This window comes from Cicer arietinum, chromosome 6, assembly GCF_000331145.2.
Source record: "Cicer arietinum cultivar CDC Frontier isolate Library 1 chromosome 6, Cicar.CDCFrontier_v2.0, whole genome shotgun sequence".
Classification (NCBI taxonomy): domain Eukaryota; kingdom Viridiplantae; phylum Streptophyta; class Magnoliopsida; order Fabales; family Fabaceae; genus Cicer; species Cicer arietinum.
In genome coordinates this window covers 22400831-22418612 of record NC_021165.2, presented here as the reverse complement: position 1 = coordinate 22418612, position 17782 = coordinate 22400831, and the positions used below count along the sequence as shown (strand labels likewise).

The 17782-nt window shown below is 32.5% G+C and overlaps 4 protein-coding genes across 4 annotated transcripts; all 4 read right to left on the bottom strand.

Moving 5' to 3' along the window:
• Positions 1–2912, bottom strand: LOC105852305 (uncharacterized). Its single transcript, XM_012717237.3, has one exon. It carries the CDS (start codon positions 2350–2352, stop codon positions 376–378), a length of 1977 nt encoding a protein of 658 aa, XP_012572691.1. The 5' UTR covers positions 2353–2912; the 3' UTR covers positions 1–375.
• A 1755-nt stretch (positions 2913–4667) lies between these two features.
• On the bottom strand, positions 4668–7889 carry LOC101505907 (putative disease resistance RPP13-like protein 3). The gene has a single exon (XM_012717265.3). It carries the CDS (start codon positions 7626–7628, stop codon positions 4836–4838), a length of 2793 nt encoding a protein of 930 aa, XP_012572719.1. The 5' UTR covers positions 7629–7889; the 3' UTR covers positions 4668–4835.
• A 959-nt stretch (positions 7890–8848) lies between these two features.
• LOC101489980 (uncharacterized) lies at positions 8849–10392 on the bottom strand. Its single transcript, XM_004505715.4, has one exon. It carries the CDS (start codon positions 9989–9991, stop codon positions 9035–9037), a length of 957 nt encoding a protein of 318 aa, XP_004505772.1. The 5' UTR covers positions 9992–10392; the 3' UTR covers positions 8849–9034.
• Positions 10393–11359: 967 nt separating this feature from the next.
• LOC101489654 (pentatricopeptide repeat-containing protein At2g21090) lies at positions 11360–13749 on the bottom strand. Its single transcript, XM_004505714.4, has one exon. The coding sequence runs from the start codon at positions 13477–13479 to the stop codon at positions 11665–11667; it is 1815 nt and encodes a 604-aa protein (XP_004505771.1). The 5' UTR covers positions 13480–13749; the 3' UTR covers positions 11360–11664.
• Positions 13750–17782: the final 4033 nt, after the last annotated feature.

The window sequence follows — 17782 nt, the reverse complement described above, 5'->3', positions numbered from 1 at the left end:
AATTGATGACATCTCAATACAAAAAAGACAAAGTAAATTGTATATTATATTTGCTGATTCAGTATATTATATTTAATCTATACACACTACACAAACAAACCCCCCCAATAAAAGGGAGAATAAAAAAGGGAAAATGGGGTGTTAATGTCATGATTTTTTCTACTATTCTGAAGATATATTAAGTTGGTTACTCATCTCATAAAGACACGAGTTTAACTCTTAATCCGATCGTTGGGATTTCTTTGATGGATAATCTACAAATACCTCTGCCATTACTTAAAGTTCTATAAGCTTTCAAGTCTGTCCTAACATCGATGAGTTCGGAAATTCAACTCATCTAAACTTTGTACTCATAAAAAACAGTATATAATTAAATCAATGGAATCCTCTGGTACCTCTTGATTGATAAAGTTCCAACCTACTTTTGGCTTCTGGTAAAATTGCTTCAATCCTTGATACAGCCATTAAATGTCCTTGCTTTGTGCACCACTCAAGTACTATTAACACCTCCTCTTGTCCAAGAGTCTCATTTTTAGGAACATGCAAGGATACAAAACACAAAAGAAGTAAAGAAGGGATTTGCACCATTTGTTCTCCAAAGTAAACTAGTTGAATTAAGTGCTTAGCACCACCTGCTTCTATAATAGCATTACAATGAGTCTCATGTAGATAGTTATCAGTTTCTGCAAATTTAATCAATGCATTTGCTGCTTCCATTGAAATATGTGGTTCTCTTTCATCAAGAAGCTTAACCAATGGTCCAATGAATCTTGTTTCAGTTGCTCTAAATGTCCTTGCTAAGTTACCAACAGCTTTAACACAAGGTATGAGCAAATCGTCGGAATCGCCTTTTTCGATAACTTTAAGAAACTGTTCCACCACAGCTTTTGCAGCAGGTGAAGTTGGTTTGAAAGCTGATCGTCTCAATTCTGCATGTTCTTCAGCTACAGATGTTATTTCCATTAAAGCCATTGCAGAATAATGTTGTACATCATCAGTACCCTTTTCTAACAAAACCGCAAAGCATAAAAGAGCTCTTGATTCTGTAATCGTATGACAAATAGTAACATTTCCTCTACATAATTGCCATAAAGCTCTAGCAGCCATTGCTTTCATTTGTGCCTTTGTACCAGAATCTTCATATTCTCTACCTTTGATACTTGTCCCAGCTATGGATACATTTGCGGTATGGGAATTCGAATTCACATTATTGTTGTTGTGCTTTACAATTGCATTGTTGTCTTCTTTAGAATCCTTATTATTTCCCTTAATAGCAAGTGTGTTAGCAATGACATTATGCATTTGTGAAGATGTTTGACTACCAGGATGAGCAACAGCAACCTTGTTATTAATATTATAATCATCTTCATGAATACCTTTGTTGTTGTTACCATCAAGAAGACTATTGTTGTTGTCGTTGTTAGTAGCCATTAAAATAGAATGAATAGAAGACATGTTTTGTTTATTTGGAATAGTGTACTTACTATGTTCTTGAATGGTTTCAAAAGCAAGATGGCTAACAAGTAAACGAATAGCATTGTTTTGCGCAAAATGATCTTGACATTTAGGATGATGAGCAGCAAGTTCTGAAATAGCCCAAGCGACAACAATTTGAACTTTCATGTGACCTTCTTTAAGAACTTTAGCAAAACCAGAACAAACACCACAATTAACAATGTGTTCAACGCTTTCAGGGTCTCTACCAAGTAATCCAATAGCTCTAGCAGCGTTTTCCTGACCATCCAATCTACCTTCTTTAAGAAGTTTAAGAAGAGGAGGAACACCACCTTCTTCGAGAATTAGTTTACCATAACGATCATTGTCACGTGCTAATGAAACCAATGAAGCTGCAGCATCAGAACGTTCTTCAATAGAACAACCAGAGAGCAAAATAGCGACTTGTTCCCAAATGAGACAGAGAATAGGTTCATTAGCAGCAATAGGAGGAAGACCAAGATATTCATCATCACGTTCTTCAGCGGAAGCTGAAACTCTTAATAACCATTGAACATCACCAAGAGAATTCTCGAGTTGCATAGATGTTTTGCGGAATGCGGTGGCGGGGATGATTGTGAAGAGACGTTTAACGAGACCGTTGACACGACATTTGATGACTAGTCCGAGGGCTTTGTCGAGTACTTGTTCGGTGTCGTCGATGATGCGTCTTGTTGGACGTTCGTAGAGGTCGTTGCTGTTTCTTGCGGCTTGTCGGAGAAGACCTGCGAGTTTTTCTGTTTTTGTTTTAAGTTCTAGACATTCTTGTTTGAAATTTTGTGCCTCCTCGGCAAATTTAGAAACTTGGTCAGCCATTTGTATTGGCCTTGCCAAGATCTCCTTCACGATGCTAGTCATGGTGTATGCATTCTACATGGAGGTGGTGGTGGTGGTGGTGGTGGGAGTGGCGGCGACGGGGAGAATTAGGAAGGAATGGTGAAACGGGTTTTTCTGCAAGATTTGTGTTAAAAAAAATGAGTGAGAGAATTGTTTAGGTTATATATAGAGAGGGTGGAATTGGTTGGTCCAAACTGTTTATGAAAGCAGAGCACGCGTCTTTAGAGGAGACTCACGTATCATCATGGATACTATTAATTGGCCTAATTCATTTTTTTATATACAGGCTTTTTTTCCTCGTACATTCGACTCGCATTTAATATTATAAGTTCAACTACTTTGCGAAAGTGTTGTCTTTTTCGCTAAATTTATATCTTGTGAAATCTTAATCATTTTTTTTCAATGTTTTATTTTCTATATAACTTTTCGAGTCGTGTCGTGTCTCCAAAAAATATGAGTACTTTTTTCTACAACTATTTCAACCCAAATAAATTTACCATTTTGTGAAAGTTTAGCTCTTTTCCTTAATCTCAATCCCGTTGAAATTGGTTATAAATTTCTATTAGTGTACTAGTTCAATTTTAGCATGTACATACCCATATATATATATAATCATTAATAATAACAAAAAAAAAAAAAAACGATTTCACCAAAAAAAATATTTCTATCAATAATAATAAAGATTTAATTCATATACATTATTAATATAAAACGTTTTTGCACTCTCAATTAATTATAATTATTATATCATTAAAAATATTTAATTTTTATTATAATTATTTCTAAAATCATGCTCATGAATAATTGTAACATGCTGACATTATAAAAAAATTATATTAAAAATACATGATAATGAAACTCTAATAATAAGGGTTAAATAAATTTTAGTTCTTATACAATTTTAAAATTTTATTTTTAGTCTCTATAAAAAAAATATATTTTTTAATTTCTACAAAATTATTTTACAAGCTATTTTAGTTCTTGATAGAACTAAACATCCTTCAACTTTTACATTTTTGAACAATATTTTGCAACCATGTTTAGAATATTATTAAAAGTTCATCCACACAACTTTAGAATTTTTTAGCTTGAGATGATTAAAGTATGAATTTTTTAAATATTAGATATTTAAAATAAATTCCTTAAAATATGGACCTAAAAATTAAAGTTTTGGTGGAGCAACTTTATATAGTGTTGTAAATATGTATAAAAAATAATTCAAAAATATACATTGATGTTTCAATAGGAACTAAAAATAATTATATAATAATTTGTAGGAATTAAAAAAATATTTTTTTAATATAGATATTATAAACGAAATGGGTTCTAAATTTTATAGGACTAAAAACTTATTTAACAATAATAATAACAATATTTACTAGCTGAGATTTAGAGCTCATGCATTTACAATTAATAAAATTAATTATTGATGAATACTAATTAATAAAATCTATGATTGAATAAGTAGAGCTAAACCTTATGTAAAAAAAAAGTAGAGTTAAAACACTTCAGCATTTGTATGATGCTAGGGTTTTTAAGCGTAAAATTGAAAAAGATTGCAAATTTCATACCTTGTGTATTAACAATGATGATGAATTTAGCTTAACTTCAAATCGAATCGATTTATCAGTTACAAAGAAAAATAAAATGGAATGAAATATAACAATATTACGAGTATTCGGTGGATGTCTATATTCCTAAGCCTTTTTATCATTCTAAGAATTAACTTATAATAATTTCTATGTATAAAAGTTTCAGACAAGCAATTGAACTTAACTTCTAAATGTTTAAGATATATTATGTTAGACTTTTGATATGTTTGTAAGTAAGAAAACATCTATTCTATACATAGGACTCGTGTATTAGTGAAAGATATTTTAGAAAATAAAATATAAAGACACTTTATCATAGTGATAACTTAATCAACTTGGAGAGTATATTGTTAGAGATTTTCTTTTTCTCATATCTAACTTTGCACATTCTAATTCATGATCATGTTATCATGTTATTTCTCATGATTTTTCTTTTTCTTTTTTCACGTCAGTCTTTGATATTTTTTGTATAGAAATTTTATTTTTAGCTAGTACAACTATGTGAGAGAGTTAGAACCCATGACCTTTGCAATCAAGAAAATTAATTCCTAACTAATAGGTAAATCTATGATTTGATAAGTAGAGTTAAATTACTTTAGCATTTTCCTCTCAGAAATTATTTATTTAGGGTGTGTTTAATTTAAAATAAACAAATCAGCAATAATAAAAATTGAAATCATCTATTACATGGTGCATATATTACCACACTAGTTAAGACATTTGTGAAATCAACACATTAAAAAATTGTTAAAAAAGTTTAGTTGCACTTATATTTACACTAAATCTCACCGTTGACTAAGGTATACAAGTGATATAAAAAGAAAAGAAATACAAATATATATATATATATAGGGAATAAATAAGATTGTGCTAACAACTTTTAAATTTGAATCAAGCAAGAACTAGCTCTAATTATTCTACAATTAGATCAGGTCCATTCTTAACTTCCAAATTTTGTAGAAATGCAGTCATTGCATTTGAAGGCTCTTGTACAAATATTTTTCTTAAGGTAGTCAAAGACCATAGTTCACTTGGTAGGCTATCCAACATATCACATTTCCAAATATTGAGGGTTTGAAGTTGTGTCATCGAACCATTGGCTAATTTCCAATTTTGAATAGGCAAAGATCTCATTTCAAAAACTTGCAACGATGGAAATCTATCTTCAACACAATTAAGATCAAAAAGTTTATCTGAAGTCCAAGGTTTTGAAAACCATTTGGCTCCAAATAAGATCAAAATTTGGAGTTTGGTTAGATTTCCAATAGCATTCACCGCATCACTATTCAAGCAACTAATACATGTCAATTTTAACTTGGTAATGTTGGGAGGAAACATTATTACACGTGTTGTAAGGTTGAAGGAATTGATAATTTCTAGTATACTCAATTGCCTTAAGTGCTTCAGAATTTGTAACACTTCCTCAGGATTACAAGTGATATCCCATTGTTTATGTTGCCAATTTTTCACTTTGAATATGATTTGTAACTTATTTAAATGGCTCAATTGTTTTAGACTTAGCAACATTTTGGGCACATCACCCTTGAAGTTTGAGGAGATAAGCAGCCCTAATTTTTTTAGTTTCGGGAAACTTCCTTTCTTTATGTGATGTGTTGTTTGTTTATTGAGTACAATGCGAGAGATGGTTTGAAGATTCCACATAACTTCACCATCTGATTTTGAATTATGACCACGTAGCATGATAGGCCCATAAGTATATACATGTCTTAGATGTTTTAGCTTTGATATTCCATTTGGGAAAGAAATTGAAATTACCATAATTGAAGGTCCGAAATCTAATATTTCTAGATTTTGAAGGTTGGATATTGAATCAGGAACAAATCTAGTATATTGTGAGTTTATTCGTAAGTACCTCAAGTGGATGAAGTTTCCCAGGTTGGAAGGAATCTTAAGACAACAATTTCCCTCAAGATTTAACACACGGACCAATTTGAAGGCTTTGGTAAGCCATATCCACTCTTTGTAAGAAATGTAGCAGTTCGGGTCAGAGAAAAACAAAGAACGAACACACGAATGGTCAATGGTGCTCGAAGTAACATAATGAGACATAGTAGAATGGATGGACAATCTACGAGGTTTTGTGGGGATTAGAATGTTGTTATCATTGCAAACTTGAAAGATCTTGTCCTCTTTACTCTCTAGTATACAAAGATCTCTAAGAAGATCATGGATGCGACATGTTTCCACGCCTCCACTATCACTTACTCCTGCTACTTGGATTAAACTACGATCGATGAGCTCGTACAAGTAGTCTTCAGCAACATCTTCTAAATCTCTACTCCCTGACCCTGTTTCTTGTATAAATCCTTCAGCAACCCATAGTTGCAACAATTGCCTCACACATATTTCATGATCTTCAGGAAATATACCTAGATACAAAAAACATGGTTTCAACCTTGAAGGCAAGTTGTCAAAACTGAGTTTAAGTATGACATCCTTTACTTGAGTCTCGTTTTGAGTAAGATACCAGTTGACATGACCCACAACTTTGGACCATTCTCTATGTGACTTTATCTTGTTTGCCAAAAGTCCTGCCAGCACCACAATTGAGAGTGGCAACCCGCCACAACTTTTAACCATTTGTTTACCAAGAGATTCAAGACCACAAGGGTAATCTTCTCCTCTACACACTTTTTTAGAGAAAAGCTCCCAACTTTTTTGTTCACTAAGAAATTGAAGGTAGTAAGGAGGATCTCGACTAGTATGAGAAGCTATTTCTTTCAAACGACTGGTTATCAATACTCTGCTTCCTTTGTTGCCATCAGGAAAAGCGTCTTTTACCGCATCCCAATCTTGCCTATTCCACAAGTCATCGAGAACCAACAAATACTTTTTCAACTCCAAACATTTTCTTATAGTTTCCTTCATCTCACCCTCACTCAAGCTACTCAAATCTTGAGCTAACTCCTTGTGTTTCTTCTTACCCTTCTTAGTGTTGTTGTTCCTTCTACCTTCATATTCATGGTTTGGCATCAAATGTTTAAGAAGACCAAGCAAAATCTCCTTAGTTCTACACTCATTTGAAACATAAACCCATGCGAGACAATTGAAGTGTTTCTTCACCTTGTCGCTGTTATAGATCTTTCGTGCAAGTGTCGTCTTACCCAATCCACCCATACCAATAATTGAAACAACGTTGAGATGCAACGAACCTTCTCCGATGAGTCTATTGATAACAACCTCAGATTCATGGACAAAGCCAACTACATCTTTCACTTCAACGTTGCTTCTTAATATGTGAAGTGATTGCATCTTCATCCCATCTTCTCTTGTTTGATCACTACTATCTTGATAGTATTTGATCTTGTTTTCATTTATCTCTTTGAGAGTGTTTTTGATCTTGTCAATTTTCTCTGCTACATCGTGGAGCAATTTAGCGTGGCCAACGCTGTGAAGCATTCTTTTAAGCAAGTTTTTTCTCTTGTAGACGGCGACGTTGGCGATGAATGTGTCGATGACATCCTCAGCTACGTGTGCTATGTCTCTGATCTGACTCAGAATTAGTTGTTCCATCTCTTTGTTGTTGTTATTGTTTCCGGAGGATGTTTTGAGGTAGATGTTTATGATTTGGAGTTCGTTGCGAAGAGATGTGATTTGGTCTTCCACTCCACAGAGTAAATTAGTTTCGCGTTGTAGTAATTGGGATAAGTGTTCCAAAAGAAACGCAACCACGCTATCCGCCATGTGTAAGGAGAAAGTGTTATTTTTGGTGTTTGTGAAGAGTGATGATGATTGTTACATGTCTGAGTAAGTAAAGCAGAGTTGTTATAATTTCATATGCGTGTCTATGACGCGGTTAGGTTGTGAAATCAGGAAAATAGTTAGGAAAGTAGAAGGAAAATGTGCCTTAATAATTTAGAAAGACTTGATTGTAGACTCTGCGAAACAACAATAAAGTCATACTTACTTTATCAATACTTTTGAACATTTTTTGCTTTTATGAATGAAGTTTCCTTTGTTTTTCTGATACATATCATGTGACCGTCGTGCAGAAGAAAAATTAAGTTTCAAGGTTCTAGGACCCACTAAAACCCAAAGTATAGAACAAGTTGCAAAGTATCAATTCTAACTTCAAAGGGACACATTAAATGTTCAGGAAAAGACCAAGAAACTTCCATTAGGCAAAGAAAATTCTTGAAAGGGGACACCAATTGCTAAGGTGTACAAGATTGAGCAGATGATTTAGCACGAAGAAATATAGTACGAATTTTTTATGTTGGTGCATATAAATTAAAACATTTTTATAACTAATTTCAAATATTAATATAAATGTTTTTTTCAAATAAGATAAACTTCAAACACCTAGCAATGCCTATTCATGGAACTAGTGTTTTAATGCCTTGTCTCTAGGAAGAGTTACTGGTTACTACTTACAGTGTAGCTCACTTTTGGTTTTGGAGAATTGTGAATTAATGTGTATAAGATGGTTCAGATTATTGAATTTCTTATGGATTGGTCTACTCCCCTGCATCCATCAAGTCTAATTAAATCTATTTGGTTGAAGAACTTTTTTGATCTGATGTCATCATAAATATGGATTCAACCAGGGATAAGCCAAGGGGATTTGAAATATAAACTGAAATGAAACTAACTTAATATTGCATTTAGGCTGGAGTTTTGTAGCATCAGGTTAGACTAAACATTTAGATGCTTTAAAATTGGTGTGACAAAACCAATTGAAATTAGGTATAGCAGACAAGACTAGGCGTTTGCAATGTGACGAACTAAATTTCTAATTTCCGACTAAGAGATGCATCCGTATTTAGTATCAACCGTGCTTGAAACATGATTACCTTTCGTGGAAAGAACTTATGCTAAAACAAAAAAATCAGCGAAAAACTGAATTTTATGGTTAAGTATATTGCATTCTGTGTAGTGTGAGATTGTTGCATTACAAAAAGAGGTTTTTGATAACCTATCAAGAATTTATTTTTCTTTCTTTTAAGGATGAATAGGGAGGCTAACTTTGTTATAGTATCCACTATTTTCAACAACTAATGCATGCAATAAATAATATATACACAAATATGCACCACATCATAAACTGTTGCTTATATACACTATGCAGAAGTATTAAACAACACTTTCTTTCATGCTTTACCCTCAACCCTTGCATGGGTGAGTCCAACACATGCATCAACAAAATCTATGTCTATAAAATCCGTAGAAAATATCTGCAATCTATCACCACACCCTTTGGAGAAACACTGACTAATAAAAAGCCTTGCATATCCATGAATTCGTTGTGTGACAGGTTTCACACACAAAACCGGGTTATCTGGCACAGGTGTAACAGTATTCTCAACTCTATAGAAGTATTTTCTTGACACAACAGGTTCTTGTTCCCTCAAATACTTCATATTGCTCTCAAATTTTGTTGCTGGAAAATCTGTATTGATCCAATCATCTTTTAGATACCCTGCACTCCAAAGGCTACTTCCAGCTTTCGGTTGTTCCAATTTTCTCGGCTTCCAAACGCATATAACTCTTTTTGGTAACACATCTGCAATAGTCTTGTCAAAAACAGAATCATCTTGGTGAATCAGGTACTCACCTAGTTGTTCTTCAAGATACTTATCGAATTCTAACGGATCATTATGTCCGATCTCAGTTCTAACCTCGAGAACGATGATTTCAGACTCGGTTTCTGATAAGAACTTTTTGATGTCTTTGATGACAATGTCTACGCTGTATGTGAGGAGAATTCCGTGGCAAACTCTTCGATCCTCCTGCACGCGAATGTCGAATACTCTTGTTCCTCTCACAAGTTGGTGGTAGATGGATAAGTATTGACATTGGGCAAAAGGGCGAGATATACCTGGTATGCCAATTTTGTTGGTTGCAGAATCATGGGTTCCAGGCCAAACTATCATGTTGATCTTAAGTTTCTCAGGGTTGAGATTAGACATCCAATTTTTTCTGTCTGAAGGGTGGTAATCATAGCCAGGGTAGTTTTCTCCTAATAAGTTTTTTAGAACAGACAAAGTTTTCTCTTCTGTTTGGATTGTCCTTCGTTTTTCGATTTGTTTGGAGACCTCAGAACCCATTTTCTTTTAAATCAAAGAAGAAAATGGGGAGAAGAAGAAGAGGAAGAAGAAGAATTCCTAGTTCTTCCTCTTCTTTGATTATGTCTTTGGTAATGAATATGTTGATGGGATTTAATACAATAAAGCATGGTATCGTTTAAATTAATATTTTTATTAATGAATTGGAATAATAGGCTTGCTGAATTGGACAATGATTAATGTGTTTCTTTACTCAATTGATTTTTGGTTGCATTGAAGGATTTTGGTTTTGGATTACAAGTATTAACATGTTGTGTTGTCTTTTGTGTGTGGGAAACTTCGCTCAAATTATTGGTTAGGAGTTATAAGCGAGGTAAGTAATGTCGTTGGTTGGTCCACTTGTATGGTTGTCCAAGATAATCTGATTTGGTATTTGCTTTTTGTTTATTCACTTGGAGTATAATTTATGTTTTGAATTATCGTGTATCAAATCCACAAAATAAATACCAAAGTAGCAAAAATATTTTATGTTTTAAATTATCGCGTATCAGATCAGTTATACCTTATTCAATTAGATACTTGATAGAAATAAATATTAGTAATTGTATAGAGATTAGAGAATCTCTTCGGAATATACTAGTAACTTGAAAACTAGACCCTCCAACTTCATAGCAGAACCAGATGCGATAATGAATCTTTGACATGAATCTAAAAAAAATTATATCTCTATTGATATTTGCCCATTATCCCATTTAATGTATGTATGAAGAAAATATAATTGTAAATATAAAGCAAGTGTTTTTACTGGTTGATGTGCACAGAACTTGATGTTTTTCCTTTTGATAATATTGCAAATAATTGCATAAGAACAAGATATAAGTAGACAAGTTACTTAATGAATAAAAAAAAATTCTCAATTAACATGGTAGAAAGATGCATAATCCAATCTTTCCTTTAAATAATACAGAGTCAAAGATTTGATGTTGAATAAGCTCCTAATCCTATAAGGGGAAAAGAATTATCCTATAATAAATGAATCCAGTTCAATTCCTAAGCCTTGCAATGAAATCCTGAAATTGTCAAAACAATGCTACGGTTTACTAGCTCAGATCGTTTTGATATCCCCTACCTAATCAACACGCGTGCTTTAGAGTGAGATCCCAAACAAGGATGATACTATGTGAACTAGAACATGAAATCTTCCTCTACCTAATGCTCACATAGGAATTTTTGTGGTGATCTGCATCCCAAAATCGCACAATTGAAAACTTGAGAGATCAAAAGTGCATTTAAATCTTTGTAATTTACTAATAACATTCCCATTTTCCATCATGAATCCCCAGTGGCAGGAATTGAATCATTTTGAGGAAAGAGACATGATTCCAAAAAAATAGGAAGGGAGATAATTGATGCAGGAAAAAATTTCTTTTTATTTTGTTTGTCAAAATACAAACAAATCAATTTGGTATAAAAAAAGGAACCAACAAATATTTGATGAAAATCAACCCTTTTCGTTGGTACTTCCCACCAACCTCCCTTCTCGTTCCTCCTCGGTTTTTTACTGGAGGTAACATCTTATAAGTATGTCATCATGGAAGTTCAACTCTGCAGAATCTGGAATGACTAAAAAGAAAGAAAAAGAGAAAAAAAATAATAATAATTAAAATGGAAACTATATCCCTGCTCTCTACAAAATTGATCAACAGGCAAAAAAATTATCTTTCAGTTAGGTATGGGACATTGTCGTCTATCTGGATATTTAAGTGCCGTAAAGCTGTGTATATTGTTTCCTTCAAAGGGTGCAACCCATCTGATACAGTGAAAGAATGAACCTCATTTTCAATTTCAATCCAACTAATGGAGCGATCTTTCCTCATGCGTCTCTCATCCATAATAAGTCTTACTTCCTCAACCAATCCCCATTTCACAAGTGCAGCATACATACTGGAAAGAAATACATAAGCAGCAGCAGATCGAGGCTGCCATTTAACAAGGAATTCGGTGGCTTCTTTTCCTAGTCCTATACTTTCATTCAGTCTACATACATCGAGCAAAGAATACCAAACATGACCACCTGGTTTACAATCCATCATGAATTGATTCTTCGTCGATTCATCAAAACATCTAGCTCGATCCAAAAGATCAATTAGGTGTGCATAGTGTTCTAGGTTTGGGGCAACACCGTGCCCATTAGTCATGGACTTGAAAAACTGAAGCCCTTCAAGAACAAGACCCGAATGACTACAAGCATTTAGAATGGCCACAAAAGTGGTACTATTTGGCTTCACTCCTGATTTCAGCATATCATTGACCATCATGACTGCTTCTTTACCATAGCCATAGTGAGCCAGTGCTGATATCATAGTGTTCCACAACACTACATCTTGCTTATTTCCTACGACATTAAAGACTCGCCTGGCAGTCTCGATGCTTCCACATTTTGCATACATGTCAACAATAGCACTAACAACAACAGTATTAGGTCTGATGTTATTTCGCACCAAAAACCCATGTATTTGTTTACCATGTTTCATTGAAGCAATACCAGAACAAGCAAATAAGCAACTACTGAATGTAAATTGATCAGGCCTAACTTGATGCTTAATCATCTTCCTAAACACTCCAAGAGCTTTATGACCCAGAGAGTTTCGTTCATAACCGCCAATCAAACATGTCCACGAATAGGAATTTTTCTTAGGCATCTGACTAAACAGTTCAGCAGCTGATTCCATGTCCCCGCATAAAGCATATCCAGAAACTAACGTCGTCCAAGCAGGAATATCCTTCACAGGCATTTCATCAAACAATCTCCTTGCATCTTCCATTTTACCACATTTTGCATAAGCATCTACAATTGAACTGGAAACAACCACATTGGACAAAAAGCCAACAACTAAAACCTGCCCATGCATCTGCCTACAAAGATCAAATTCTTTCAACTTCACACAAACAATCAAGACACTAGCAAACGTAAACTCATTATATCCAATAGACAATCTCCTCAACAGTCCATAAAACCTTAAAGCCTCACCAAATCTCCCACAGTGTGCATAACCAACCACCATAGTGTTCCACGACACATAATCCTTGTCAGGCATTTGATAGAACATTCTCCTAGCTTGTTTCATCATACCCAATTTAACATACCCAGAAAGCATATTGTTCCAAGAATACAAATTTCTAACCTCCATTTTGTCGAACACCTTGCGTGCATGAACATAATCGCCGCAACGGAAGTACATGTGAATCAAATGATTGCAAAGAAGAATGTTGGGGCGTTTAAAACCGGTGAGCTTCAAATGGAGGTGAACAAGCTTACCCTGTCGGTAAGACTTGGTATCGGAGCAACGGCGCAAGAGAGTGGCGAGGACACGGGAAGGTAAACGAATGCCTTTGGGGTGCAAAAGGTCAAGAGAAGAAACGGCTTCGGGGAGATGGGTTTGGGAAGAGAGGATGGGTTTGACGATGCATAGATCGGTGGGTTTGAATCGCTTGAAGTTGTGAATTGGAAACGATGATGGCATTGGCATTGCAGAGAAAGAACATGTGAATGTGAAGTATGTAGCTTTAACTTGAACTTCATCATCTATGTCTGTGATGATGAATTGGAATTGGAATGTTGGATTCGTTAAACCAACTCCAGTCACCGTGCACAGTGGATCCTTGCGGTCAATACCGGCGGTTGCGCCATGCCTGAATTATATCGGAAGCCGTATCGTCAAATTTTAATTTTAACCTTAAACCCATGTGCCACTTTCCCTAGTGCCCCTTGGCATTAACGAATAACTATAATTATTATTATTAAAATATTTTTCTAAACTCATCAACGAATAATTATAATCAATATATATATATATAAGGCACGGCACGAGTCCTCCAAAAAATAATCTATATATATTTGAATTTAAAAATAAAATAAAAAATTGAAGTAGTACAAATTAAAGAAATCATAATTATAAAAAATATACAATTATTAGTATATTTAATTAAAAATATTTGACATCGCATAAAATAAAAAATATGTAAAATTTAAATAAAATTATAATAAAATATATTTATTTATATTATAAAAATTCTATTTTTTATTAAAATTTTATTTTAAAATTTATTTTAGACATCAATCAGTGTTGAATCGATTTAATTAAATAACAGTGCAAAATAAATTTATATGGTCGGTATATTACTTGTATTCTCTTTTTACATACTAATACTAATAATAATAACAGAAAAATATATACACCATAATTATGAAATAGTTTTATACTATCGTTGAATTATATATATATATATATATATATATATATATATATAGACAAAAATTCAATTAAAATAGAGTATTAGGTATTTAAAAAAAAACTTACAAAATAAGCTTATATGACATGATAATGATATTGAATTTAATAATTTACGAATCTTCTCTAGTGTCATCATAAATAAATAAATATAAATTATTTTATACTTTAATAATTCGAAAATATCAGATATTTTGAAGTGGAGTAACAACCACTCACCTTAAATTTTGTGTAGAAAAAAATATGGCAAGATGATGGGTTAGTAGAAAATAACTTCAAATTATTTCACATATCAATACATAACTATTAATCTTTAATAATAATTTATTAAATTAAAATAAATTTTTAGTTTTTATAAAATTTTAAATTATTTTTAACTTTTATAAAACACAGTTATATTTTTTGTCCAACTAAATTTTTTGCATACAATTTTAATTTATGCTAGAACAAAGTGAGTTTAATTATTTTTCATTTTTAAATTTTTCAATAATTTTTTGCAATTATATTTAAAATATTATCAAATTGCGTTCACACAAATTTTTTTAAGTTGCGATGAAATAAATAAGAATTTTTTAAACGTCATCAATTAAAATAAAAATATAAAAAATAAATTAAATTTTAAGACGACTTGTTGTTAAGAAATTTTGTATAATATTGTAAAATTGTCTAATAAAAATGATTCTAAAACATATATTTATCTATTGAGATTAAAACTACTTGTAGGATAATTTTGTATGGATTAAAAAATTATATTCTATCACTTAAGTTTAAAATATATTATTTTTATATTTTGTATTTGACTACGGGTAAAACGGGTTGGTCTGGTTTGATTTTCTACGAAAAATTAATTCATATCAATGAAATTTGCACATGTTAGTTTGGTTCAGTTTTACTTGTTTTGTATGATCGGATCTGAACCAAACTAAATAGATGATATACGGAATGGTTTGATTCGGAAAATTGGATTTCAAAAAAAACAAAACGATAAATATTTCAATTTTTTGGCAGAATAAAAAAAGAATATATAAGTGCAGCAGCCATTTTAATTTCTTCCTCTAAAATAAAATTTGGAATAACTACAAACTCATAATTTAATCGTCTAAAAGACTAAAACAAAATATGCAGTAGCATTACATAATTTGGTCCTCTAAAACAAAATTTGAAATAACATAGTGCAATAACAACCAAAGTTAAAAAACAAAATAGACGGTAGTATGTCAAATTAAATCAAAATTTAGTTGACTAGATTCTAAATGAGAATTTAAATTACAATGCAAAATAATAACAATCTAAAGTAGGCAGTAAGAGTCCACTTGAATGATAAAAATTTGGAAATAATAATAATAATAATAATAATAATAATAATAATAATAATAATAATAATAATAATAGTAATAGTATTTAACCTACTGTAGTGGTTAAGTACTGGAACTCAAACTACTACGAAATGAATCAAATATTCAACAATAATGGAACTCAAAGTAGACACCAGAATAGTCAATATATCTCTAGCCAAGATGGAAACGTCATATTGTTTTTTAGATTTCTCTTTTCACCTCTCTAAAATATAAAAAATAATTTTTGCTATCTTCAACATCAGCCTAAATATACCTATCAAACTCACTCTTTTGCACATTTTGTTGTAGCTAAATATCACTAGAAGGGGGTTGAATAGGGATTTTGCTATTAAAAACAATTTTTAAGTGTTTTAAAAACTATCCTCTTGCTGAGGATGGCTCGCTCGAGGATGGGATTTTTAAATCGTTAGATCTAAGCTGAGTAAAAAAGTAGGAGCAGAATATGAGGGACACACACACAACTTTATACTGGTTCACCCAAAGATTGCTACGTCCAGTCCTCACACCCTTGTGAGATTTCACTAACTTTCAAACAGATCAATCCTCAACCCGAGGATGATTACAACTGTGTATTATCAAGCTTCACCAAGCTCACAATCAATTTCCAAATATTTCCAAGCTTCACTCACTAGGAAATTACAAAGTAGAATGAGAGTGATTGATACTTAATACTTTCTCAAAAGATATACAAAGATATAGTGTAGGATCAAAGAAAGTAATAAGGGAGGATGTGATTTGCTTCTTGAAAGCTTTAAGATGCTTGATCTTTTTATGCAAGTGTGTTGTGTATCTTCCAATGGAGAGCTTGTATGCATTTTATAGAGATCCAAGCCCTTGATGACCGTTGGAGCTCATTTTCAAAGGATCCAAGGTTTTCATCAAAATTACAGAACTGCCACTCAGCTTGTTAGGCTTAGGCAGAACCCATCCTCTTGTAGCATAGCTTTGATCTTGACATGTCCTTGCTTTTTCTCTTTAATCAAAGTGCAAGGCTGTTTCTGAGCTGCATTTTTCGAAGTCTTTAAGGTCTAGGTTGGCTTCATCTTTTGAGGTGATGTGGACAAGAGAGAAAAAGCCACTTTATGACATAGGACTGTCATACTCAGTCCGAGGATCAGATCTGGCAGCAACATGTGATCTTCCATTTTTGGCTTGTTTCAAGTTGCCTTTTGCTAACTTGACTTCCTTATGAATAAAAACGTGCAAGCCCATTTAATGATCAGATTTTGACATTTGCACATGCTTGATAGGTTGCTTTCACTTTTGCTAGCCTTTCCTTTACATACTAGATCTAGCCATATTCACCTTTTTCTTTTGACCTTTTGACTCTTACTTTTGAATGCTTTGTTTATTCATTTTTGACATTTGTTATGCATTTGAATAAACACATTTATTCTTGTGAGAGATCAGATTGTTCAAATCTGGAGTTTTTCAACTTGCAGCCCATCCTCATGTTTGCAGCAATTTCTATCCTCACGAGGGTTTTCCATCCTCAGGCCAGAATCACTTTTTTTCTTCTTTTTGCCTTAATGATCAATAACCTATTATCTTATATGAATACACTCAAGAGCACATGTTAGTCATTAACCACAATCATAATCTCTTAAGTAATTTTGTTATCATTAAAATCATTTGAGAGATTTTGTCTCAACAAGGCTCAACATAGCTGTTTTTTTAATATTTGAGTTTCACCTATCAAAAAAACATAAGATTTAAATCTTACTAGTGGTCTATCATAAATTGCTTTTTATGTTTGATTATAATCTTTATGAAAATTTAATATGACCTATTAACATATTTAAAAGTTAAGTTCATATTAATATTTAAAATAATTATTTAGATATATTTTTTAATAGATTAATAAGTTAATATATTAATAAAATTAAGTAATTTTTTATATATATATTTAACATGATATTTAAAAAAAATTAATTTTATATCACATCAATTTCAATTCTATTTTATTATTAGGAATGAGAATAGGCATGATCATGTCAGACTTTGAATTATTTAAAAAACTTAAAGCTTAAGTTTTGCATATTATCTGTCAAAAGTTTCACTTTAGAAGGAGATGGAACATCAGAGTTTGGCTGGGCTGGTAGCTCAGGAGGATGATCTCCAGGAGCAATAGTAGGAACCAAGTGTTTGGTAACCCATTCAAGAATGAGCCCAAACTGAACCAA

What these genes read in the sequence shown, in the direction of transcription:
- LOC101505907 (XM_012717265.3), bottom strand. Translation starts at nt 7,628, where the DNA reads ATGGCGGATAGCGTGGTTGCGTTTCTTTTGGAACACTTATCCCAATTA.
- LOC101489654 (XM_004505714.4), bottom strand. Translation starts at nt 13,479, where the DNA reads ATGCCAATGCCATCATCGTTTCCAATTCACAACTTCAAGCGATTCAAA.
- LOC101489980 (XM_004505715.4), bottom strand. Translation starts at nt 9,991, where the DNA reads ATGGGTTCTGAGGTCTCCAAACAAATCGAAAAACGAAGGACAATCCAA.
- LOC105852305 (XM_012717237.3), bottom strand. Translation starts at nt 2,352, where the DNA reads ATGACTAGCATCGTGAAGGAGATCTTGGCAAGGCCAATACAAATGGCT.